Source organism: Triturus cristatus, chromosome 3_2 (genome assembly GCF_964204655.1).
Source record: "Triturus cristatus chromosome 3_2, aTriCri1.1, whole genome shotgun sequence".
NCBI classification, from domain to species: Eukaryota; Metazoa; Chordata; class Amphibia; order Caudata; family Salamandridae; genus Triturus; species Triturus cristatus.
This window is the reverse complement of record NC_140584.1, coordinates 909,112,441-909,140,153: the sequence shown is the minus strand read 5'-3', so window position 1 is coordinate 909,140,153 and position 27,713 is coordinate 909,112,441. Positions and strand designations below refer to the sequence as shown.

Here is a 27,713-nt window from a genome sequence, read left to right as displayed (position 1 = left end):
GGTTTGCCGAGGGAAATGAACTTTAATAGTTTCAAATCTTTGGTTCCTGTTCCGAAGTTTGCGTATTATGACTTTTCCTGAGCGGAGATTTCAAGATGTTGCAAAGTTACATCCCTTCCTTCTCGTTCCGCTCAGTGCTACAATTTTACTTGTTGAATTCATGTGGGTTTTCATTGTATTTTGCATTATAAAATGTTAGCTTAGGGAGGGCTCTCCCCACACTTTTCTTTCGTCGCCTTGCCGCGTGAACTTGCGTTGCTGAGGACTGATGCTGAGGACCTGGTCCTGAAAGACTTTACTGAGAGACTGGTCCTGACCCGTTCTGACACTTAGTTAGAATAGGTAACTATGGGAAATGATTTATTCTGATTTACTTTAACTAATTTTAGATAAAGCAATATAACTTTTAAACATGGTGTTGAATATTTCTTTCTTTGTCAATTATTGAGTATTTTTGATCATTGTTTATAGATTGTTTATATTATGTTAGATAACCACTAAACTGGTCCTATCGCCTAGATATAGATGCAGGGTGTTTTAGAAGTTTTCTTCCCACAGGTTTGCTGCTGGTAGAGTATTTGAGTGTATGTGAGTGAAATGGGCCCTAGCGTATGATGAATATATGTGCGTGTAACTGTGTGATTACTCTATCCGTGGTAGTGGGCATATTTTAGGTACCCTGATCTGTATCAATTTCTCTGGTAGCAGAGGATGGTTTAGATGGTTGTCTTGATCTGATAAGATAAGATTGCTTGTAAATTAGCTTATTATTTTTTTGATCTATTTTTGATGTTTTTGGTATATGTACTAATACTAAATGTTGGAGTCGTAATGTTGAGTTATATGTAGTGCTTCTGGAACTTGGAAGCTGGAAGTAGTTCCGTAGTAGGGCAGAGGAAGGTGTATATGCTGCTCTCGGGAAAGACGGGATTGTAAGGAATTACGTGTAACAATAGAAGTTGCGCGTTCACATTGTCTGGGTTCGGAATCAGTGACATTGTTGTATGTTACTATTAGACATTTCTAGTATATAAGGAGTGTGAATCATAGTAAAGGTTATCTGTGAAACTCTGGTCTTAAGTCCCAGGGATCCGTAAGGATTGCCGTTAAAGCTTATTGCGGGAGGAGTAGTAGGTATTCTCTGAGCTTGTTAGCAGAACTGGGCAGAGGTAAGCTGCTTAGTTGATGTGAGTTATAATTCTGTACAGAGACAGGTTGTGCTGTTCTCGAGAAGCAGGATTCTGTGTGTATGTACTATATTTTTCTCGTATGAATGTGCGTGAATGCATATACATTTATTGATTGTAAGACTCTTTTGGATACGTCCTAGAGGAAACAGTTATGAGATGTATGTAAAGTTGTTGACTCTTGAGAAATAGACACTCTTTTACTATTCTGTGGTTAGCGAAGCAGACAATGGAGATGTTTTTATGTTGTAACTAATAGATTTGTAGAAATTTTGACACACGAAGTCTACTGAGAGTTTTAGTAAAGGAGGGGTAGACGAGTGACAGAGACAGGAGACAGAGACTGCAGCGGCTGCTGACGTCAGAAGGTTCGCGCACTGATTGGATAGTAACTCAGAATAGGGTTCGCGCTAAGATTGGTGCGTTAGTGTGAGTCGCGCAGGGATTGGAAGAACTGTTCAGTGACGTAGACGCTCCATACGGAAAGAGTAGAGAGTTTGGTAAGCGTTAAAATGTATTACCAAGAAGAGAAAAAGAAGAAAACCTTCTTTGGAAAGGTTAAGAAGTGGTTTAGCAAGGATAAAGAGGTTAAGACAAGAGAGGGCGAGTTGCTACCTCCAGCGAAGACACCTGCATCCTTCATGGTTGCGAAATATGGATTACATACCTGTATATGGTTGCAGAATTGGGTCAGGTATACTAAAGAAGATGGTGTTTTAGCATTCCCAGAACATGGTTCATTTAATCTGGCCGTGTTGAGAAATTTACGGGAAAAGATGTTATGCTTAGATCCGAAGCCGAGACCTACACAGTTTGAGGCTTTAGTGGAATGGGAAGAGGAAGTACATGACCGAGAAAAGCAAAGGTCTGGAGGGTACTACAGGTATATGTTTGGGAGGAGACATGATCGTGAGACACATCAGGATCGAATGAAAAGATGGCGAGATGCTACCATGTCAGATGGATTATATCCTATGAGAACAGTTGAAGCTTCGGCTCCTTCAGAAGAAAGGGTTTCTGAGACAGATAAGAGAAGATATGGAGAATTTGAAGATGAGGTCTTGAATGATATGATGTACAAGAGACCACCTCCGTATAGATCAGAATCGGAAGAAAGTACACCAGTTGTTTCTCCGATAAGAGATACAGTTGAGAAAGAAAAAATGACACCTGAATCAAGAAATAATAGTTCTTTCAGAGAGGAAAATGCCAGAAATGCCAGACAATTAGCAAAGACGACAACAGAACTGACTGAGAAAATTAGAGAGTTAACGATGAATATGGAAGCTGTTACAGTGCCTGTTACTATAGGTCCGGTAATTCCTATACTTGACGGACAGAGAGCAGGTGAAAATGGGCTGGTAGTTCCATATGTTGCAAATAATTCAGCTGGTCCTTCAGGAGATTCAGGTAAAAGAACAGGGAGAAATGACCTGAGACAAACAAGACATGACACAGGTAATGAATTCATGGATATTAGTGATTCTAGTAGTTTAGGGATGCCAATTTTAGAACCGCAGAAAAAAATAGTTTCAGCAAGAAAAACTGCGGAAATAACAGTTGATGACCTAAATGACTGGATGAAGGTTCTTCAGAAAAAGGATAAAGATTCACAAGTTGTTGATGTGGTTAAATTACGTATAGAATTAGAAGAGCTTGTGACAGGAACAGTTCCGACAGAAATCCTGAAAAGTCATCATGATGGTGAATTATTGTTCATGTGCAAGAGCATAACATGGAGGGCAAGAAATACACATGATAGACTGAGAGCGATAGCAAATGAGCAAGGAGTTGACATTGATAAAGTAAAGGCTTTACAGAAAACGTACAGGATGGATTTCACAGAGAAGGACATAGAGAATTTGAATAATTCTGGTAGAACAGGACAAATTAAAGAAATGGTGGCATTATTGCGTAGATGGGGTGATGTGGAAAAGTGGAAGGATAGGTGGTATAAGAAAAGGGATGAATGTGAAGATAGAACAACTTACTCAGCATTTCCAGTGAGAGAAAAAGAGAAACCAGTGGAGCAGTTTCCCATGAGAGAAATACCTGGAGGAGGATATGTACACGTTCCATGGACCAGACAGGATATTTTATCATTTACGAATGATTTCCCTCGATTGAGAGAAAAGCCCGTCGAGTGGTATAGGCAGGTAGACAGGTTTGTGAAATTGTCAAAAGTGCTGTGGGTTGACCTGAATAGTCTGTTTGATATAATTGTTCCAGCAGACTTGTGGACTGAGTGTAAAATAGTTGTGAGTTGGCCTAGTGAGGAATATCCAAGAGATCCAATAACAGGGGCACCAGATCCGGAAGTAATGAGGAAGTACGATCAGGTGATGGTATACCTGAAGAGTAAAGTTCCTCCAAAAGAGACAGACTGGGTTAAGATAGATCGAACACAACAGGAAGCAAAAGAATCAGTTCATGCTTTTTACGAAAGGCTGATACTGGCTTTTAAACAATTCAGTGGAGATGAACATCTGGGTGACAAAGATTTGAGTCATTTTGTATACAGATTTGTATATGGTCTTAGACCTGAAATTAGTGAGAGAATTCGTGAACACACAGTGGATTGGCAGAGTAAGAAAGTAGATGAGATTCTGAGACATGCAAAATATTTCAGTGATGAAATTGAAGCAAAACAAAGAAAGTTGAAAGAAAAAGCAATGTGGGCACAAGTGAAAGTTGCAGAAAGACAGGAAGCACAGTTAGTGGAACAGGCAAATAATACAGGAAATAATACAGGAAATAGACCAAGATTTGCAGGTAAAGGAAGAGGAAGTCTTGAGGAAGCAAAGAAAAAGTTCCCGTGTCACAACTGTGGCCAACTGGGACATTGGAGGTCGGAATGTCCTAATCCACCATTAAATGAGGGTAAATCCTTAAATCAACAGGTGCAGAATGAAGGGAATAACCAGCAGCAACAGCAACAACAGCAGAAAGTTGTGAGACAGCAGCAGAGTCAAGAGCCAAAACCACCTTTACCGCAGAATAGAGGGGTACAAAAGTACAGTCAGGATTCGGGATTCTTCAATGATGAAAAGGTAAACAAACCAAGACGTACTAACAAGGTACAACAGTACTTGTTAAAGAGTGAAGGGAGTGAGTCTGAAGGTGATTATTGACGGTGCCGAGGAGAGGAAGAGGAGTGCATACTTGGTGCAACTCTAGAAATAGACCAGGCAGGACCATTTGTGGATGGGAAAATAAATGAAGAAGGTGTTACTTTTTTAGTAGACACAGGTGCGACAAGATCAACTGTTAGGTCAACAGATGTTAGAAATCTTCCTCTCTCGGATGAAGCAATCCAAGTAGTTGGTGTAGCTAATACACAAATCAGAACACGTCTTACTGAACCAGTGAAAGTACAGATAGGGAAATTTTCAGACATGCACAGATTTATTGTCTGTGACACAAGCCCAGTGAACCTGTTAGGTAGGGATTTATTATGCAAGATGAACTGCACAATTTTCTGTACACCAGATGGAATAGCTTTTGAGACACCAGATGATGATGTTTTCTACCGGATGACTTTAGAAAATAGAGAAAGTGAATTAATTGGTACATTTCCAGTGTTCAATCCGGAGGATCTGCCTCAGGTGCTGAGAGACACAGTGAAAGGAGCAGTTTGGGATTTTACAGGAGAGGATGTGGGATTGATGAATAATGTAGATCCAGTGAAAATTGCAGTAAAAGAAGGAATTGCATATCCTAACATTCCTCAGTACAAAATGACACCAGAGATAATTGAAGGGATAACTCCTATAATTGAGAAAATGATTCAGCAAGGAGTACTAAGAGAACTACTGAGTAGTCCGTGTAATTCACCGATAATGGGACTGAAAAAGCCTAATGGCAAGTTCAGGATCGTGCAGGACCTGAGAAAAGTTAATCAGATTGTGGTGGCATGTTGTCCCATCGTGCCAAATCCATCGGTGATTCTGTATCAAATTCCACATGATGCTGAGTGGTATACAGTGATTGATTTGTGTCATGCATTCTTTTCAATTCCATTGCATCATGACAGCCAGCCAATTTTTGCATTTAGGTTTGGCCAGCGCATTTTAGCATGGTGTCGTATCCCACAGGGGTATACGGAGAGTCCTTCGATATTCAATCAGTTATTGAAAAGATCGTTGGAAAGTTTGATCATGCCTGAAAGCTCAGTGCTAGTACAGTACATTGATGACCTACTGGTGGCATCAAAGACACGTGAAGCTTGTGAAGTGGATACCATAGCTTTACTGAATCATCTGGCAGATGGAGGGTTAAAGGTATCCCCAGCCAAATTACAATTTTGCAAGAAAGAGGTGCATTATCTTGGACATAATATTGAGAAAGGTCTGAGAAAAGTGACTACTGACAGGATCAAAATAATCAGGGAAATGAAAGCTCCAAAAACCCAGAGAGAAGTGAGAATGTTCCTGGGTATGGTGGGATATTGTCGTCAGTGGATAATTAATTTTTCCCTGATAGCAAAGCCATTGATTAAGTTGACAAAAAGTGACATGACAGATCCATTGGATCTAGATGCAGAACAATTGGCAGCATTTGAAGAGCTCAAAACAAAAATGTGTGAAGCTCCAGCTCTGGGTATGCCAGACTATGAAAAAGAGTTTGAACTGTACTGCAGTGAGAGAAATGGATGTGCACTTTCAGTGTTAATCCAGAAACATGGACAATTGAGAAGGCCTATTGCGTACTTCTCATCGACACTTGACCCTGTAGCTGTGGGTTTACCAGGTTGTCTAAAATCTGTGGCTGCAACATGCAGAAGCCTGGAACAGAGTGAAGGAATCATAATGGGATATCCTGTAAGGGTATTCGTACCTCACAATGTGGCAATTCTTTTGACAAGAAGCAGAACTCAGCATATGTCAAATAGTCGGTTGACTAAGTATGAGAAAGTGATTTTGGGAGCATCAAATGTGACTCTTGAAAGATGTACGAATGTGAATCCAGCGACACTTTTGCCGGATATTGAGAATGTGGGTATAAAGATGGAAAATGATCATGATTGTTTGGATGTGCTTGAGTACTGTACGAAACCAAGACCAGATATCAAGGATGTTCCCTTGCCTGAGAATGATCATGTGTTGTTTGTGGATGGATCATGCCTGAGAAATGATAATGGTGTGCTTTGTGCAGCATATGCAGTGTGCAAAGTTTCAGAAGTTATGGAAGCATCACCATTGAAAGGAGTAAAATCTGCGCAAGTTGCTGAATTAGTGGCATTGACAAGAGCTTGTGAGATTGGGAAAGATTTGAGAACAACTGTGTTGACTGATAGTCAGTATGGATTTGGAGTGGTGCATGATTTTGGCCAACTGTGGCTACAAAGAGGTTTCTTGACATCGAGTGGAACTCCGATAAAGAATGCTGAGCTGATTGGGAAATTGCTTGAGGCGATACAGCTGCCTAAGGAGTTAGCAGTTGTAAAATGTGCAGCACATGTTTCGGGAGAGGATTTTATCACTGTTGGCAACAGGTATGCTAACGATGTGGCACAGTATTGCGCGAAATTAAATCAATCAATTAACAGGGAAAGAGAAAAGAAAGAAATGTCTTTCCCTTCTGTGATGTTTACTAATGTCCTAGAAACGTGGGATGAAGTGAAACAGTTACAAGATGAGGCAGGAGAAGAAGAGAAACAAGATTGGGTTAAGGCAGGATGTGCTCCAAGAGAAACAGACCATGTTTGGGTCTACAGAGATGGCAGACCAGTGATGCCAAACTCAATTTTGTCGTCAATGGCAAGGATGTATCATGGTCAGGGACATCTGGGGAGGGACGCGATGATTAGGTCCTTTAAACAGACCTGGTACAATACAAAGTTTAGGACAATTGCGGAAAGCATCTGTCAAAGATGTTTGATTTGTCAGCAATTTAACACTGGAAAAAAGACAGTGGTGAGTTTAGGGACAATTGGCAGAGAAGGAGGTCCTTTCACAAGAATGCAAATTGATTTCATTGAAATGCCCCAGGTGAATAGACTGAGGTATGTCCTAGTGGTAGTCTGTTTATTTTCAAGGTGGGTGGAAGCTTACCCGACAAGAAGAAATGATGGATTGACAGTGGCAAAATTACTGTTGAGGGAGTTGATTCCTAGGTTTGGGTTTCCAGTTACAGTTGAATCTGACAGAGGTAGACACTTTCAAAATGAACTCATTAGTTTGATTTGTGAAGCATTAAAAATACAGCAGAAGCTACATTGTGCATACCGACCAGAGGCTTCTGGTGTGGTTGAGCAGATTAATGGCACAATCAAAAACAGAATTGGAAAAATGTGCTTAGCCACTGGCATGAAATGGCCAGATGTTCTGCCTCTAGTCTTGATGACTATGAGATCTACTCCAGACAGAACTACAGGATTGAGTCCGCATGAAATCATTATGGGACGTGCAATGCGCCATGCATTCGTGCCTGTGAATAAATTGATGACAATAACTGATGACATGATTTTGGATTACTGTAAAGGCCTGGCTGACGCAGTTCATTCTGTGTTTCACCAGGTTGGAGAAGAAGCTACCACACTTGAGAAGAAGCAAGCCCATGATCTGAGTCCAGGAGACTGGGTGAGGATTAAGGTGCACAGACGAAGAAATTGCTTGATTCCAAGGTGGGGAAGGCCGAGACAAGTTATTCTGACTACAACGACTGCAGTAAAGTGTGCTGGAGTAAGACACTGGGTACATGCAAGTCATACTCTGAGAATTCCAAGTCCGAGAGAGGGAACTGGTGAAGAGTATTATGAAGAGTCAGATTCCAGTGATGGTGAAGATCCTGAAGATACAGAATCAGTGAGAAAAGAAGCAGAGAGAGCTTCAAGAGATTCACTGCGAGTATCAGAAGGAAGATCAGATTCTGATTCTGTGAAAGAGCCTGAAGTTTCGAGTAGCAGTGGAGGAAAAAGAAAAGAAAAGAGAAAACACACAGAGACTACTCCTGAATCGGAAGAGGAGGAAATTGAAGAACCACTTGAGATTATTCTTGAAGAAACAGGGTCAGAAGAAGATAGAGAGGGACAGATTGCGGAAGACCCCCGAGGAGGTGTAGGGAACATTGATGAGGAGCTAGGTAAAGGGACAAATAGACAGCAAGAAGATTGCGTGTTGGAGACCCGAGGAGGGACAGAAGTAGGGAAGTCTCAAATAGTGGTGAAAGAATCTGTGAAAGAAAAGAAAACTGCTAAGAAACGAAAGCAAAGGGCAATTGAAACAGAATCGGATGATGAGAATGAACAAACAGAAGGTCGAGTTCTGAGAAAGAGAACTTCGATTGGAGAAAGGAATGTTAAGGAAAAGCCGAAAAAGGTTGTGAAAGGAGATCGTTGGCCTAACAACAGAGTGAAAAGACTAAGATACAGGATAATAAGAGCAAATACATCGGGAGCTGAACAAGTGAATGAGGTATCCAGTCAAACTTCAAAGGCTGAAGAAGAAGAATCAAGAAGAACAAAAGAACCAGTAGAAATAAAAAGAGTTAAAAGACCCAACCAAAAGTACAGATCACCGGAATGGTCTTATGTGACACTGTCTGAAGAAGGAAAAGAAGAAACAGTGACTCAAGATAATCCGGAAGTGGTCTTGAGAGAAGTGGTTGAGGAAAATACTGGTGAAATTCTGAAAGTACTCTTGACTGACATCAGAGAAGAGTCAGATACTGAGGATTCGAGTGTTGGAGATCTGATACAATTTGATGTTGAAGAAATTGGAGTGAAAGACGATGAGTATCCAAACTGAGTAAAAGAAGGATTCACTTGGACTGAGTGAACAGAAAAATCTTTGAAGAAGCTGAAGAGTTTGGAATAAACGTTGGAGATTTGAAGAGTTCTAATTTCAGTAGTGGAGTAGTAGAAGTTAAAGCAGAATGGCTAACATAGAGGATAATCAAAATAGATGTGCCTTCTTAAAAAGGTGGTGCAAGATGTGCTGCTGTTGTACTGGAATATTAATGCTTCTATGGGGTGTTTTAATTTTATTAGTTACTTTTAAGGTTGAATTTGGGATGGACACAGAAAATATGACTAATATAGAGAAGAATTCACAAAAAGAAATTCCAATTAGAAATAGTTACATACACAAAGATAGGTCAATTAACAATTTTTCTAGTAATGTTTTTTCTAGACTGTTATATGAATATGTGAAGACAATGGAAGTGAGGGATTGCTATGTCTGCATGCAGTTACCTGCATCCGTTTCAGAGGGTGTTACTTATCACCATTTACCAGCTACATATGGTATTTCTTGTAGTATTTTAAGTAGTGTTTTTTATTTGTTAAGGAAAATAGATTATAAGATGTCTAACAGAGATAGTATTTTTGGGCATTTGCCAATGAACAAAGAACTGAATCCAGCTAAAGAAGCTAACACTTTTGGTGAAATTTTTATTGAAGAAAAAGGACTAACATTAGATTACATTTTTAAGAATAATTTAACTTGCAGTTTGAAAGAAGAGGAGAAAGCTTTCCTGGATATGGTAGAGGAAAGGAGAGTGAACATGCATGAGAAAGCAGGGAAATATGAAGTGAGTGAGACAATTTGGGACATTGAAATGGGAAAAGAGTTGAGAAATGGGGCGAGTCCAACTTTGGCTCTAGATGCACCGCAGAAGGGTAAACTATGCATTACCAGAAGGAAATCCCAATATGATACATATTTTGTGGGGACTAGTGAGTGCCATGATACATACTTCGTTGCGACTGGTTGGGGTTTCAGAGGTGGAGAAGATACAATTTTTCCAGGAGTGTGCTATGTGTGTGGGAACAAGGCTTATTACAAGTTGCCTGACCATTGGTATGGCACATGTTATGTGGGTTTGGTTTTTCCTAAGATTTTTCATACAGATGAAATAAGTGATGTAGAAGATATTAACCTATTAAAACGTTTTAAGAGAGAAACTTGGTCTGAAATTGTGGGTGATATTTTTGGGGTTTTGATTCCAGCAGTGGGAATTTCGTTAAATGCTTATGGAATTCGGAAATTGTCCACAGTGGTTGATCGTTTATCGACAAATACCGCAGGAGGATTTCTTTTGGTAAATACGGAGTTAAGTGCCGTACGTGCCATGTCTATGCAAAATCGACTTGCCCTTGATATTCTTTTGGCTAAGGAGGGTGGAGTTTGTGGAATTTTGAAAGTTCAACATTGTTGCACTTACATTCCTGATGAAAGTAAAGACCTAAAGGTCTATATCAAAAATATTACTGATTTGCATGAAGATTTAGTACCACTTGAAACTGGGAGTTTATGGACTAAACTAGCTAATAAGATGATAGCTGTTAAGGATTTTATTGCAAAAATAGGTAGTACTATTATAGGTAGAATATTGTTTCCCTTGTCTTGTATAATTGTTGCTTTGCTGATACTGAGATTAATGTGTGTGTGTTGTAAAAACAGGAGAGGGAAAGAGAAATTGAAAAATGAAAAGAAAAGTAAGAATTCGGAAAATTCGAAAAGAGAACCAGAAGAGATTGAATTAGAAGAATTGAGGGAGAGTGTTTATCTAGAGACAAAGAGAGATGATGAAAGAGTGACTGGTGTGTAATGTTGTCTAAGGGGAAAAGACATTTCTGATATCTCCTAAAATGGGACTAAATTTTCACTAATTTTTTTTTTTTTTGTGGGTTTATTTGGTGATAAAATCACCAAAGGGGGGATTGCTGGAGCAGAGTTTTCTGTTAGAAAATTCTGGGGTTTTTGAAGCTCTGGCATGTCTATGCGTTTTATTAATTATTAATAATTAACAACTAATTATTAGTTTTGTGCAAGTGTGTTTCACTAATCAACCTGTTTGTCCTAACACAAGAGAAGGTTACACGAGGGTCAGCATGTGTGTGCTGTTTATGTATTCACAATAACGTGCAAGTTTTCATGTTTAAATGTTGCTGTGTGCTATTTATTTTAAGCACAAAATGCTGTCTGAATTAATGCTTTTTTATGTCGCAAAGCTAGATAAATGCATACACATAAGGGTGTTAGTGGGGGTTAACACTGTTTAATCATTATGATGTAGTAATCTTTATTTTGTCTCTTTAATTAAAGATGGTCTATTGTGGCCTATGGAGGCCTTCATGAAAATAACTGAGAATAATTTGAAGCCTGGCTGAGCTCTGGTACAGGCGAAATCTGTGATGTGACATGGGAGACCCCTGCTGGAATTCGGTTACAGACAACTGACCATAGTCCTTATATGGAAATTTCCGGGAGGACATCAGCAAGTTTGGAGGATCTTCAAGAGAAATGATTTGTCCTTGGTAAACAAAGAGCCTCAGAAAGAACTCTGTGCTAAAGCCGGTTTGCCGAGGGAAATGAACTTTAATAGTTTCAAATCTTTGGTTCCTGTTCCGAAGTTTGCGTATTATGACTTTTCCTGAGCGGAGATTTCAAGATGTTGCAAAGTTACATCCCTTCCTTCTCGTTCCGCTCAGTGCTACAATTTTACTTGTTGAATTCATGTGGGTTTTCATTGTATTTTGCATTATAAAATGTTAGCTTAGGGAGGGCTCTCCCCACACTTTTCTTTCGTCGCCTTGCCGCGTGAACTTGCGTTGCTGAGGACTGATGCTGAGGACCTGGTCCTGAAAGACTTTACTGAGAGACTGGTCCTGACCCGTTCTGACACTTAGTTAGAATAGGTAACTATGGGAAATGATTTATTCTGATTTACTTTAACTAATTTTAGATAAAGCAATATAACTTTTAAACATGGTGTTGAATATTTCTTTCTTTGTCAATTATTGAGTATTTTTGATCATTGTTTATAGATTGTTTATATTATGTTAGATAACCACTAAACTGGTCCTATCGCCTAGATATAGATGCAGGGTGTTTTAGAAGTTTTCTTCCCACAGGTTTGCTGCTGGTAGAGTATTTGAGTGTATGTGAGTGAAATGGGCCCTAGCGTATGATGAATATATGTGCGTGTAACTGTGTGATTACTCTATCCGTGGTAGTGGGCATATTTTAGGTACCCTGATCTGTATCAGTACCAATGACCACCTTGGGGTGCAAAATAGAGGAACCATTTTAGTAAGCCTGCTTTTGCCGTCCGATCACAGTCTGCAATAAATTGCAACCACGAGTGTGAGTTACATGCACTTACCTAGTCATACATTATATATATTGGATTTGATAAAAATACAGCTGTATACTTCCTTGTGGCATGTAAGCCCAGATGGTTTAGCGCCGGCTAGAAACATCTCTGTTCAAAGAGCATATCACATGTTTCGCAGGGATCAGTGAGTTTGGTACCGAGAGCCCATATTATTTACACATGCAAATATGTAATTTAGTTGTAACACAATAGTTATAGACAGTGAAAGCAAGGGCAAACTTTTTGTTCTGTCCAGGCTTCTTGAAAATACTACCACAAGCAAAACTAACTTGAAAAACATTTTCTATGTGTTTTGTAGATGCACAATATCAGGTATTTGACTTTAACATAGTACTCAACATCTTGTCTTGTGATAGATGTACTGGCAAATCTGTGTAAAAACGTATAATGGCAGCAGTTTACAGATAGCGCTTCCTGCGACAGGAGCGACATTGTAGCACTGTGTTACAATGCCTCTCACACCCTCGCCCATTAGGTTTTACAGCCTCCTGTCTGCGCCCGCTGCAGAAGAACACAGGATAAACTAACCTCCCTGCAGCCACACCTGTGCTCTGATGGCTGCCATCAGAGCAGAGGTATGGCATGGAGATCACCGTGCACGCGTGACAAGAGCAGCTATTCTCTTGTACGAGCCCAGCCCAGCCTTCCACTGTGATTAAGAGTGGAAGGTGCTGACGAGGTGATGGATGACCGGAGCCCCACCTGCATCAAAGCCAGGCCCTCGTGAGTACCGGTACAGGTACTCGTAGACTGGCTCACTCACTGGATACTGCTAGACATATGGCACACCCTCAACCCCGACACCCGAGTCTACTCGTATTACTCCGCGGTACATGGGCTCCACGTGCGTTTGGATCGAATAGTGGGATCTCCCATTCTACTTCCCCATGTTCGACAGACAGAATACCTTGGCCGGACACACTCCGACCATAACCCCCAAATGCTGAAACTCGCTGGGGAGACTGAGCACCCCCCAGCCCCCACATGGCGACTCCAAACCGTGGCACTTGAAGACCCAACGTTCCGCTCATCTCTAGGAACAGCAATCCTCTAATATTTCGAGATCAACAAAGGGACAGTTGGAGACACACTAGTAGAATGGGAAGCATTTAAGGTAGCAATGAGGGGACATTGCTTGGGAGCCACCTGAAACATATGCAGACAGCTTAATAGAAACGCAGCTCCTGTGACACGAAACAGACACGAAGGGTGAGGGGAGCAGCCCGCATCGCCTAATATACACACAAGGCAACATCCATGCATCCATGGTACAGCAGACTGTATCAATGCCAAGGACGCTGCGATACACAATGCCTCACAGCCTTCCTCAACCGTATACAGCTACCCGAGATGACGCCGGCACATAGCGAGTAAATCTCGTAGAGGACATAACAGAAGCAATATCGTCCGTGGCCATGGGGAAGAAGACTCTAGGGCCTGATGGACTCAAGGCGGAGTACTACAATGCATACCAGGTGTCGCTAGCACAACCATTACATGCCCTTTATGAAGACGCCATAGAAACGAGATAGCTCCTTCCTTCCTTGCGCGAGGCACACTTGGTATCCCTACTTAAGCCCGACAGGGACCCCGTGGACATGAACTCCAATAGACCCCTTGCCCTGCTCAACACAGACTACAAACTATTAGCGAACGTTCTGGCAGCCAGACTTGCACAGGTGGTCCCTGCTCTGGTCCACGCAGACCAAAATGGCTTTATCCCACCCCATAGTACCTCACTCAACCTACGCCACTTTTTTCGGGCTGCAGCTTATTCCACATGCGCATGGCCAAGGTTGGGCTGCCTCATAATCTCTCTCGAGAAGGCATTTGACTCCCTGGAGGGGGACTATATGCCCGCAACTCTTGGGAAATATAACCTAGGCCCCACCTTCCTAGATATGACCCGTCTGCTCTACACAGAACCAGTTGTAAGAGTAAAGATGAACACAGTCCCAGTGCGAAGAGGGACGAGGCAGGGCAGCCCACTATCCCCCCCTCCTCTTCGCGTTAGCGATAGAGCCTCTCGTGGAGACGATAAGAAAGCAATTAAATGATGGCATCCCTCTAGGTGATGGCACACACAAGGTGTCACTGTACGCAGACCATCTCCTGATCTACCCGAGGGACATAAATGACGTGCCTGGACAACTGGCACAGATCCCACGGGACTTCGCGGCCATATCAGTGCTGAATGTTAACGTTGGCAAATCTAAACTATATGCCTTCGGAGAAGGAAACTAAGATCCAGGCCTTGAGCTTAACGGGGGAAGGGTGCAGTGGAGCGCAGACACATTCAGATACCTAGGCATACGAATATATCGTCAACTGCCAGACCTATTAGATGGCAACCTAGTCAGGGCGCTAACACCCACCAGGTTCCAGATGCAATTCTGGAGCACACTACTACTTGCCGTGACAGGCAGAGTCGCACTCATAAAAATGGTGACCCTGCCGAGATTCCTTTATTATTTTGCTAGCCTGGCCATTTTCGTGCCTCCCCCCTTCTTTGTCACTATAGAAAGGATGGTCAGAGACTTTATATGGGGTCCCGTCCGGCATAGAGTGGCAGTGAAGAAACTATATTTACCAACGGACCAGGGAGGCCTAGCAGCCCGTGCTTTGAACACTATCTGGCAGCCCAACTACAGGGAATAGCCAGATGGATTGCAGACAGACAACGAGACAACACGGCGACCGCACATCCGCCACACACACTGCTCCAGCTCGTCAGGTTCTTCCACCCGGGTGCGAAAGCAAGACCCCAGAATCCCTGATGCTCAACGTGCCATACAGAGGCTATCAAAGGAGCCTCTACTTAACCCGACACGTAACACCCTACACCCCTGCGCTCCCTCTAGAAGGCACCCCTAGAGGTCAATCTACACTTACAGCCATGGCACGAAGCAGGCATAGAGTATCTTGGAGACCTATATCGCGATGGTTCAATTGTTCCCTTCGCAACACTGATAGAAGATGAAGGGCTCCCCCCGGCCAATTCCTTCTACACTGTTCGCTAGTGGCTACATTAACGGTGAAATGGGGTAATCTCGATACTGAGCCACAAACACGCCTTACTATGCAATATATACATGTCATGGGACAGGGCAGACACCTCACGCGGTGGTTCCTCACCTCACTCAGGCAACATGCAGTGATCAGCCTAGACCTCCTTCGTCACAAATGGGAGCACGATCTGGGCCGTCAACTCTCACACGCAGAATGGGCGCGGGTGCTGGCTAGTCCTGTGAGCATTCTCAGAAACATGAGAGTCAGGCAAATACAATATTATATCACCCAGAAAACGTATTTCACGCCCGCCAAAATCAACAGATATTTTAATCACCCTAACACTGCCTGCACCAGATGCGCCACCCTCGATGCTGATCTCATAAACATTCTCTGGAGCTGCACCAGCCTCAGCGCATATTGGAGGGAAGTAGCGGATACACTCCGCACCTGCACTAAACGCGATATATCCTTTGACTGGCCTACATACCTGTTACAGAAATTCCGCAGAACCCGTAACACCAAGATAACCTCCTGGTTCCTAGACTTAGGCACGGTGACAGCCAAGAGATTAAGTACCAGAAGTTGGAAGGCCCCTGACCCCCCCACGGATACAGGCATGGAGACACTCCGTGCTTGCATGGGCCAGGGCGGAAAGCATAGCGATCTGGCACGAAGAAACCGCGGACCTAAGGAAAGTCCCTATCTCTGAAAACTGGGACGCAATTCTGGCGACGCTGCAACAGGGCGTAGACACACCAACAGGGCGTAGACACACCAGTCCCGACCCTGCAGGCTACCAATTCGGCAGAGTGACATCGCGCACACAAGCCGTATTTCCACACCAACCCAAGACACTCAGCCCTAGGCCATGTAATACACAGCCACGCTCAAACACTAAATGTCACACAGGGCCACACAACAGGGCAGCAGGCGTGGCTAGAGCAGGCGAGACTCATGCAGGAAGGTGGATGAGATCCTCCAACTCAGCTCCTAGTTTTATGTTCTCTTTCCCAAGTTGTTAGCTGCACTACATATCATTGTCACTTAAGCACTACCAACTGCTACATGTTGCCCATCACACAATACTAGCGCATGGTAGTCCAGTTGTTTCTTTTGCATGCTCAAACAGACATGGGAAGTTGCATCATGTTCAACCCCTGGGTGCCACCGCTCAGCAACACCTGCTGTATAATTAACTGTGAAACTGTAATTATCGTAAAGCACATATGATGTAACAATATTGATGCTATTGAACACTAATGTACATTGTGCCAACTGCTTTTGTCATAATTGGAAAAATCAATAAAATATATTTTTAAAAAAAAGAAAAGCTTTTTCACGTGGCATACAAATAGCACTGGAAGGATAGATCCACAGTGGATCGGCCATCAACTACAGCGCAGAACATTTATCTTTTTTGACTGTTCAAAGAGTGATCTTGTGTGGAAACGCCATGGATCCCTACCTTCTAGCGTGGCTTATTAAACCTAGGATTTGTGTACACTGACTTTCACGGTTTTCCTAAAAATAACAAAATCTTGCTTGCAAACCATGTACAGCCTCACAGCCCATACTGTCTTTTCTTTTCTACACTTGGCCTAATCAAAAGAGACACATTATGTTTCTCTTTTTCGAAGTAGCTGAGTTTAAAAAAAAAAGATTTTATTTGAATCCATCATTTTTCTATTTATCAATATTTCACTGCCAGTTGTATGAATGTGTTGCACCGATTTGCCAAATTACCGCTCTTTCTAAGGGAAGCCTAGAATTTAGTCCCCTTGATACAAGCAATTCAGATTGCTTAGATGAATCAACCACCTGAAGATAATCTGAATGTGCTCTTAGGTGCTGGGATCAGGGTATTACTTCCGTGTCTGGTACAGTCATCACGGACCTGTAATACTAATCACATTGAGACGCAAACACAGAATGTGATCTAAGCAAACCGGTACCTGCGCATAAAAAACGGTACACTTTTGCAAAATACAGAACCATTTGCATGCATTGTGCATAAAAAAGTAGAAATGTTCATTAAACTACTTGTAAATTAGAGCTCAAAAACGTACGTTACAGCGTAAACAGCTCATGAGCAAGGCACTGTCAGCAAATAACCACTGACTACTGCTAAGTAGGACTACATATGAAAAAGAAGTGAGAGGGGCTTTCAGCACCATGATGTCTCGAGACTGAGGAAGGGGCAGGTCCAACCCCAGTTTCCTTTACTATACTCACGCCCTTCCAGAAGATTGACAGGAAATATGCCAGGAAAAGATGCCTTGAGAAAAAATATCTTCATAAAGAAGACCGATGCTACAAACAGTGAGTGAAGCCCAACTTTGCTCCACAGAATTGTATTCATACAAAAACAAGTGAAAAGGCAAGAGCCAAAGTTCAGGGATAAAAGAAGAACTGAGGGAGCAAATGTTATTGCAATTCATGATGAGATGGTGGTGGCTCGTGGCTGCCTTAAAGTGAAAGAGCAGTCTTTTGTCTATGTCTATGGGAACAGATTTTTATTTTTCTCTTTTAAAAAGAATGACATGTAAAATATTGGCCAAGCACTGCAGCTCTGTTTGTTTTAGGTGCTCTGGAATATCTTCATGGGTTTAAAATATGTTGTGCTCATTTTCTTACAAAATATATTAAAACATACAGGGGAACGTCATTTTGCATACACAGTGCTTATCTACATTTTGTTAGATTGATTTCTCCTTCTTGAAGAAGTGTTCAGGGAACCATGTACGTTCATGGAAATCTTCCAATAAATACGACTATTGAACAAGATGCTATGATATTAAACCTCTGTTGCACCCCAAAAAAATTATATATATAACAGTGATAGTGGGTAACAGGAATAGTGCCCAGTGCTAAACTCACAGTACTCCGGTACCCTACAGGTGTGGGTAGTACAATACATAAAAAATTCAATACTGAGATAAGTAACAGTGTCAGACAACAGCATTTCTGAAACCTACTTCAGAACAGAAAATTCAGGTAACCAACTAGAGAATGCCCGGCAACCCAAAGTTGGGTGTACAAAGTTTGCACCCGATTGGCTAATCAGGTGCTCTACATAGGAGGATCTAAAGTAGTAGCTACAGGTCCCATCCTGCATCCAATGACATTACTAATACAGATGTCAACATCTCCAGAATAAACCCACCCCCAAGTACAGATGTATTCCTGCATAGGCTTGAGCTTCCCTTCAACTGTAGTCATTCTGAACCTTCACTATTCCAGCCTGAAGAAACAGCTTGAACCTATCATCTCAAACCTGAGCAGCACGGATTATAAATTCACACCCATGAGGTCAGCTTTGCTCATTCAGAGGCCACGGGCAAATATACTGCAAAGCATTGTTAGTTATTATGAGTGAAAGTATGATATGAACGAGTAAAAAGGGCTTAAAATTATATATCAGATTACCCAGGATGTCCTGAAATACTCCTCGAGATAGCACTATGAGACACAACAGACCTCTTTGCTGAGAGTTATCATAGGAGATGTGATATTGTGGCTAAGTATCAATTATAGAACCATGGGCCCCAAGTTTAATTCCAGCCTCTTCAACTGATGAAATTGTTTGGTCATGGGCAGATCACTTATGTCCTTGTGCCCATGTCCTTGTATGTCTGATATCGTAGTGTTTAAAAACTGTCCAACTCACAGTATGATTTGCTACATAAAAAACAGATGTTTGCAAGCTCAGTGACGACATGGCAACGTTTGAAGATGTAGGACAGATCAGTTAACTTGTCGTCGAATAGTTTATAGAGTGGTCACAACAGGCTGCATTGGAGGACGCTAGCTTTAAACAGAAACTTTGGGGATCGGGGATGAAAGAGTAAGAAAAAATGCACTTTACTCACCTGTCCTGCGACTCGATATACACGTAAAGGTGAGGTTCGAAACACTTCGAGAGGATACCATGGAATGGGTTCTCAGGGGCTTTCGGCTTCTTTGGCTGTAAGAATGAAGGAATATTCTGTGATGTTTGCAAACAATCTCATGGTAATGCATGTTATATTAACTCAGGATCTATTTCCTTCATATTTCGGTTTGATTCAGACTAGGGAGCTTATTTAGAGTTTGGCAGACAGGGATCTCCACTCCGCTACAAACAAGGTGAAGTATCCTCTCTCGTTAGAGTCCGGGGTAACTGCCAATTTCCTGGTGGTGGTGCCTATACTGATTCTACTGGGTGAAACCATTACCCACCAGCCCAACTGATACCGGACTGTCCGTCAAAGTACCTCAGATGGTCTGCCTTGTTTCATCAGACTTTCAGACTTAATTTTTACCTGTTCGGGACCACCATGGACAGTTTGGCGTCTTGAGCAGGAAAATTAAGAATGACAACCATCGGCTAGTAGGAAACCCCCTGTGTCTTAAGGTCATTTGCTTTTTGTGTTTCAATAAACCATCCCTGCTTACGTAGTTTGTTTGTGAAAAACAAAACTTTTCAGTACAAGTGCACTGAACATGCACATCAAAACTTCAATGTCTTCAGCGGCTGTGGCAGTGGTTCTGCTGAAGGCTGTACCTGCCTGGAGGAAATCTCTAAATATGGCGCACTGTACTTTACTCGGGCCCCAGGGTACAACCCGCCCATTGACCTGGTGGAACGGAGAATACTCTGCCACGCACTAAGTAAGAACTTATGTTTACAATTAAAGCATTCTTTTAAAAAGTTGCATCAATGGGGCAATAACTTTGCATCATGAACTTGTCAAGCAAGCACCTCAACCTCAGTGCTGAGCCCATGCATTCAACATGGTAATGCAAATCAACAGAGAAGAATCCCTGGACATGCACTGTGAGAGGCAATGACCCTTTCATTATGCCCAAAGCTGGTCATGCTGCTGTGCACTGCAGAAGAAAGAAAGACCTAATGGTAGAAAAGGTGCTACTGGGCACGGAGGTATGAAGCAAGTGTCTCTGCTGTCTTTTGAATTGTCAAAGAACGAGTGCTTCAGTGCTGGAAAGTCATATGGTTCGATGGTGCTAGTAGAGAGGAGCATAGATGCTATCATTATTAGTAAGTGCTATGAGGTGTTGAGCTTGTGAAACTGAGTCTCAGAGGTGAAATTGCTTCATTACTCCAGGAATCCTGCACTACAGGCACTCAACAATGCACTCTCCATGTTACAAGACAACACACGGCAGGCTGATTTAACAAAAGATTTTGTTGAACTGCAGGTGAAGCACTCTTTAACCACAGGGTCTGGGATTAATGCTGCTACGTGTGCAGACTTAGCAGGCACACTGTGGATATGAAGGATATTGGCACAAAGAAACACTAGCACGTCACGTAGGCCACTAGGACGTGGCTTTGATACATTGAATATAGTAGAAACAGTATAACTCTCTCCTTCATTGCCATCTCAACCAACTCCTCCTGTACCCCTAAAGCTACAACCCAATGTCTTGAATGCTATGGGCTTCATTTTGAGTGCTCAAGTAATCCCGATAGGGCAGGTAACAGGAGCAACCGAGACCATCAGGATTAGAAAATGAGTTGGTAATTTAGCGACTACTGCCTTCTGAAAACACCCAAAAAAGCCAGGTGGGAACTACGAGGCTACACACGGAATCAGAACAGAAAGACAAGTTACCACGTTATTCCCCAAAAACATGTAATACAAATTATTTCCAACCCCTCAGAGTTACCGATGTCCCAGGTATCCGTAACTCAGGGGAAAGGAAGCAACAGGCAATTGTTTTGTCCCCCTTGTAATTCCACCACAACTGATGAAGGAAAAAGACAACATTTTAATAAGACCTTTAGAGTGGGCAAGAGATGAAAAGATACAAGAAATAAAAAGCACACTCAAATGTGCTTTTTATTTCTTGGTACAAATGTTGTTGCATGGACTAATCATGCATTTATTTCCTGCTAATTTGATTACAGAACTTAACGTGCAGGATCATTAAACAGAAACACAAAGAGAGGTATCAAATGTTGTTCCCCAAAGCCATTGAACGCCTGCACACGATGAAGGTACAACAACCTAGGCCATTCTCATTTAAGAACGGGCTTGAACTTTACAATAACTTGAAGTATATTTGTGAAAATTTAGCACCCTTGAAAGAGAAGTTCAGATCTCACAAGGGTTTTAAAATAGTGTACTAGAATTATTGAATATTAATTTGTAAAAAGCTACTAGGAAGTGGAATTGGGGTGGAAGCAGATAAAGAAGATAAAACAGCCATATATCCTGCCACAGTGGGCTATGCTGGCCATTACAGGCCAGCTCCGGTGAGGGCCTTTAACAAGGAAGCGGGCGTTTAATGGCCGGGATAGCCCAGCTATGGACGACTATAAGGCTAGTAAGAAATCCCACCACTAGCGTGCACAATGTTCTAACAAATAAAACGAAGGCCTCCGTAAGCCTGAGGGGATCAAAAGCCCCTCAGACTCCATGAGGTCTTTGTTCACAGCAACACCTGTGAATGATAAAGATTGGAATGTTGGAGCTCCAGGCTTTAAGCCAGCCATTAGAAGCCCATAGCACTCCATTGTCTTCAATGGAACTCCGAACATTCCAGTGTTCTAACATAGCCTTACAGCCCACATTGGCAGGCTACACTGGCCATTAAAGGCCCACTCTGGCGTTGAAGGCCCGAGCCAAAGGCGAGGGCCTTTAACCAGGGAGCGGGTCTTTAATCCCGATATAGCCTAGGCTACAGAGAGCTACAAAGCATTAGAACATTCCACCACTAGAAGGCAGAAGGTTCTAACAAATTAAACAAATGCCTCACAGAGCCTGAGGGGATTAAAATCCCCTTGGGCTCCGTGAGGCCTTTGTTATCAGCAACAGCTGTGAAGGACAACATTGGAATGTTGGAACTCATGGCTTCTACCAGCCCAGAGCACTCCATTGTTTTCAATGGCCGCCCAACATTTCAATGTTCTAATAATGAGCTAAGTAAGCAATACTGATGAAGCATAGTCTTCAAACGTGACCTATACGGTTGAATCTGATTTCATAGAAAAACGATTTCATGGTAAACCATTACTGAGAAACCATTAAATCTAAACTGTTTAATAGAAATTTTCAGAATGAATGCCATTTACTTTTTTGTAGAAACCATTAACCATTCTTGGTAGTAATTGGCTTTTGAATGCTAACTTTTTAAGTGTAAAGCCAATGGTTGCAGGTCTTACTTTCAGAAACAGTTTTGTCAGAGATACTTATTTCAGTCCTTTACTTCAGGGGACATTATTTCATATTTATATCTATTACATTATCAAACAATTACTTTGGATGCTTTGTATTCGCTAACCCATCACCACCCATAAACACCATCCATTGCTGTCCCCTCACAACCACTACACACCATCAATCCCTGCACCCTGAAGACCCTCACCACATGTAAACTACACTCCTCCCTAAAACCTAAAAGCCCTTTCTACCCAACAAATCCACTATCCATGGACCATAAAATCACTCACTACCCCTAACTCCACCCATTTCTGAACCCTAAACACCCCTTTCTATGCCTAAACCCCACCCATAACCTTCTCCTTAAACACCGCCGTACACCCAAACTCCAACCATCCCTGAACCCTAAAAAACTCTCACGGCCTAAAACATCAACCATCCATGACCCCTAAGAACTCATAGCCCTAAACTACTCATCCCTGAACCCCAAAAACCCTTTCTACATCTAAACTCCACCCATCCCTGAATCCTTAAGACCCCTCATTATCCTAATCATCTCATATTGGACCCTAAAAACTCTAAACCATCCCAGCCGCTACCCATAATTGAACCTTAAAAAACCCTCACCAGCCCTAAACTTTGGCCATCCATGAACCCTAAGAGGACTCAACACTCTTACACTCCACCAATCCCTGAAACCTAAAAACACCTCACACACCTAAAAAACACTCATTCGTAAACTTTAAAAACACCTCACCACCCCTACACTTTTGCCATCTGTGAACTCTAAAAACCCCTTTTTAATGCAGAAACTCCAATTATCTCTGACCCCTAAATGCCCTGGTGAATCCACTCAAACCAGCTAGTTACAAGCCACATGCAGAACACATTTTCTGCCATAGATTCTACAGAGTGAGGTCACTTGGTGAACAAAACTCCTCAAGGGATGCTCCTCCTGCCACTAGCAGCTCCTACAGCTCTGGCAGGGACCCAGACTCCAACACCTTATCCGCCTCTGGGTGCTTTTCCTCCTCCCCAACTAGAGCATGAGGTGCAGACACCAGGACAGGCACCGTCTCAGAATCTGCCCTTGTTTCTTGTTCTGGCCTGTTCCCCTCTAGTCTCTCTTCCGCTAGAGTGGTTCTCACTTCACTAGGAAGCAGTTTTACAGTCTGTGCCCTAGTGAGCACAGCTGATTAAATCCAGGCCATATAGGCCTCAGGGCCTGGTACTAACCAGGGTTCAACCAGATCATTTCCCAGGAAGCACCCAGCACCCTACTTCTCTCACACCACCACGTTGACCATGGCCTTCTTGCCATTCACCTCTACCTCCACTCTAGCAAGATGGTACTCCATGTCATCACCACTAGCTTCAAGCCCATAACCCTTCGAACCAGGGATGATCTCTCCCGGTCTGAGATATTTGCGTTCAACCATAGTACTGTGGGCACCAGTATCCCTCATGGCAGGAACCTTCCTTCCATTGATACATGCCACACTCATATACCCTGTTGAGTTAGGGCGAATATGATCAAGGGCTTCTGGGTCGAGTTCCCAGATGTCCAAGTTAAACTCACTTGAGCCTCCCCTCATTTCCGCCCCCACTGAAAGCACACTTGCTATCACAGGTGCCACTGGCACCACATCCTTCACTGGGCAGTCTGCCTTTAAGTGTCCCTCTCAGTGGCACTTATAGCATTTAATCACCTAAGGAGTTAAAGGACCCTTACCTCCTTTCCCCTTCTGGTGCTGAAGAGAGGCCCCATTCCCCCCTTCGACTCCTGCCCTGACTGAGAGCCTTGGGAACTGTTCTGGCCCTTCCCCTCTGGTTCAGGGCCAGCCTGCTGGGAGTTCCCCTACCCATGGGCTTGGAACTGGGTTGCCTCTGTCCCCTGTTCACTCTGTTGGCAAGCCACTTATCTGCCAATAGATACTGTCTGACTGGAATTGAGCACTCGTCCCGGAGACGCTCTGCTTTCATCACCTGATTTGGGGACTGGTAATCATTTGCTTCCATCCCTCTCACCCACTCATTCCAGTCTCTCACTATGTCATGGACCCAATTCTCAAAAGGAGGCCCCTTTACCTTCTTGTTCTCACGGAACCACTGCAAGTACTGGGCTGGCTTCAACCCAAACCGTCTAATAAAAGCATCCTTCATGCACTCGTATGTCAGACCGTCTTTCTCAGGCATCCTTTCAATGGCTTTAGTCCTTTACCGAGGGAGCCGACTCAGTAAAGTTGCTGCGTTAGACTGACCAGTAAGACAATGAGCCTTACTAGCGAGATGAAAGGCATGCATCCAACCGAGAATATCAGTGCAGGGGACATACATGTGTACCAATTCTTTTGGTACCTTGCTTGTGTTTTCCTTTCCCTGGGACTTTGAAGTGGACTCTCCATCCATAGAGCTTGCCCTCTATCAATTGCTAACTTGAGCTTCTCTTTCTCCAGGGCTAGCTGCTCTTTCTCCAATTCCCTATCCTTCTCATTCTCCTGCCTCTCCCTCAACTTCTCCAGCCTCTCCCTCTTCCTCTCCTTCCACACCCAATCTTCCAGTCTGACCCTTCGCTGCTCGTTTTCTGCCTGGCGGGCCATCTTTAGTTTCTCCCTCTCAAAATCCCTTGGTTTCTCCTCTGGAGGTTCAGCTGAAGTTTAAGGGTCTCTGCAAGCTCGGTCCCTCCTAAGGAGGTGAATCCTGAGGCAGAGGAAAAGTTAGTCTTAGAGATAGGGGGGAGGTGAAAGTCTTGCGGCAGGTCTAGGGGAAAACCTAGGGGAAAGCCTAGGGGCTGATATAGGGGAAGCCTGCACTGACTGACTTATCAGGCTTGTGATAAGTGTTCCCTGACCGTGGGACTTTCCACCCCCTGTCAGCACAGATTTGCTTAAATTGTTCCACAGTCAAGTTCTGCCGTTCCAATTCCTCTGAAGTATAGTGATCCAACACTGCTTGCCAACAATGTTAGTCCCGGCTTCTGGGGCACCAAGGCACTCCGGGGTTACTGCGCTAAAATGGCATCAACTTGAGTTTTCCCCACTGGTGTCCTGAGGCCTCACTACTAGTGGACCCAAAACTGGATATCTAAGTACTCCTCTACAGCACGTGACTCTCTCAGGGTAGCGAGACAGAGCAGTCTAAGGCTTACTCAAGGAGGTGAGGTGGGGTTAGACATTCAGAATATAGTGCACACCCTACTACCAGCTGATAAAATCAATGTCCAATCAGTGCTTTACTTTTGAATAAAAGAAAAGTAATTTAATACACTCAAGAGAATTATAATACACATAAAACTTGGATGAACAGTGAAAACCAGATATCTCTACAACCTTCTGGGCCAGAGTTCTGACCCCAAAGAGTATTATAGTGCCTAGATGCCAAGCACTATAAAAACAGAGTTAGCATTGCATATAACAGACCATGTTGCAAAGGGTTGCTCTCATTCGCTAGAGCCTTGATACCAATCTTTGGACTGAAAGGATATAGGGCCAGATGGATCAAGCGTTTTCCCGTTCGCAAACGGGCCGATTCGCAGAATCGGCCCATTTGCGAACGGGAAAAAGGGAAAGGGAAAAAGTATTTTGGGATATGTCATCCCAAAAGCCATACACAAAATAGGGAATCGCAATTTTTGCGATTACCTATTTTGTAAATGCATTTAGAGAATCACAATTTGCTCTGCTCTATTGCCTCCAGCTTCATTTGGCCATGGATCTTTGAAAATGATTTAGATCAGCAATGACCTCACGGGAGCACTGATCCACTTATGTGGCCCTGGACACCCAAAGGGAGGAAGTCTCAGTTTGTCCACACGCCATCCTTCACTGAAGGCCACCTGTGCAAGGAGTCGCAATATAAAGAGTGGCGAGGCCTCCAACTTTATGCACTTACTGGTGTACAAAGGGAATGGAGCTCTACTACATGACAGAATAAAGCAACAGACACATCAGATTTGGATCAGATTCATTGTCGCAAAGTACAGTGCTACCTTCATCTCATCGTTCCCTAACTATCTACTAGCAAGCATCCTTTCTGCAACCCTTATACACTTTACCTTTATCAGGATGTAGCGGGTCTGGACAACTCTAGTACTCTGACACTCATCACCTTTCCCCCAAAGCATAAAAACACATTATTATTAGGGGTGGGTGATAAATTCTGCTCTGTCAGCAGAGTTCGTGGAGTTCCGGCAACACTCCACAATCCGCTGCATGGCCGAACTTTTTCTCGCGGGCGGCTCACCAACATTAAGTTGGCGAGCAAGAATTGGCGTCCCCTAGCACTATTTTCAGGTGCTAGGAGGGTAGCCGGGAAGATTTTCTCAACCCAGGCAGTCAGGGGTATTCACGACTGTTAACAGTGAGAAAGCTGCTGTTCACATAGAAAATCTACTTGAGTGGCAGCAAAGAAGCAGTGCCCTCTGGTGGGTCAAGTGGTGCTGTTAGCGCTGATTTTGCAGGGCGGAACAAGCTCCCGGCGCCAAGAATCAGCACAACATGCGATTCCGCTCACTCGCAGAACTCTGCATAATCTCATGGAATTTTTATGCAACTCTTCACGCCGCGAGTTCCACAAACCGTATATTATTATGTGAAGATGTCGTGCATGCACTATGTAGAGGGCAGAGGGTGAACGGTCAACACTAACATACTACTGAAATAAATAAGGAAAAGGATGACTCACATTGTAAACTCCAGTTTATCATGAGAAGCCACAGGTCGATGCAGCGATGAAAGCCTATTTTTAGCCCCTATGTCAGCACTGCGAGATCCTCTCCTTCTTGCAAACTTGCCCACACCCATCATACTAAAAGCTAATATGACAGCTAGGCCACATTTGACTAAGGCATTGCACTCTACCTAGTCAACTGTCATGTGCACTAGGTTGCATTTCTCTTGACCATTCTGTAGCAAAGGAACTTTTAACAAGTGTTGACAAAGCCAGTCGTTTTGGTTCAGAAAAGGGAATACGTTTTTTAAACTGTTTGATACAAATGTGCAAGCATTTCTCATTTAGCACTGGTGTGGCACTCACTGTGGCAGCGCAGGCTTATGTGATACAGACAACAAATGTACATTCCTGAGTTTAAGTGCAAGTTCCCCTCTCACCTTGCAGAAAACAAACCTCAAACACACATTTGCAATAGTGTTAGCTCTAAATACACCAAACAGCTGAGAGTTAACATGCCGAGACTCGCAGCTGTGGAGGCCGAATCCCTACACAAGAT

At 43.1% G+C, this 27,713-nt stretch overlaps 1 protein-coding gene across 1 annotated transcript in view; it reads right to left on the bottom strand.

Moving 5' to 3' along the window:
• VPS53 (VPS53 subunit of GARP complex) overlaps nucleotides 1-27,713 on the bottom strand; it is an 898,950-nt gene that overhangs the window by 392,613 nt on the left and 478,624 nt on the right. The window contains exon 13 of the mRNA XM_085649360.1: nucleotides 19,190-19,284. Within this exon, the coding sequence (XP_085505486.1) occupies nucleotides 19,190-19,284 (95 nt within the window). The remainder of the gene's footprint in view (nucleotides 1-19,189; nucleotides 19,285-27,713) is intronic.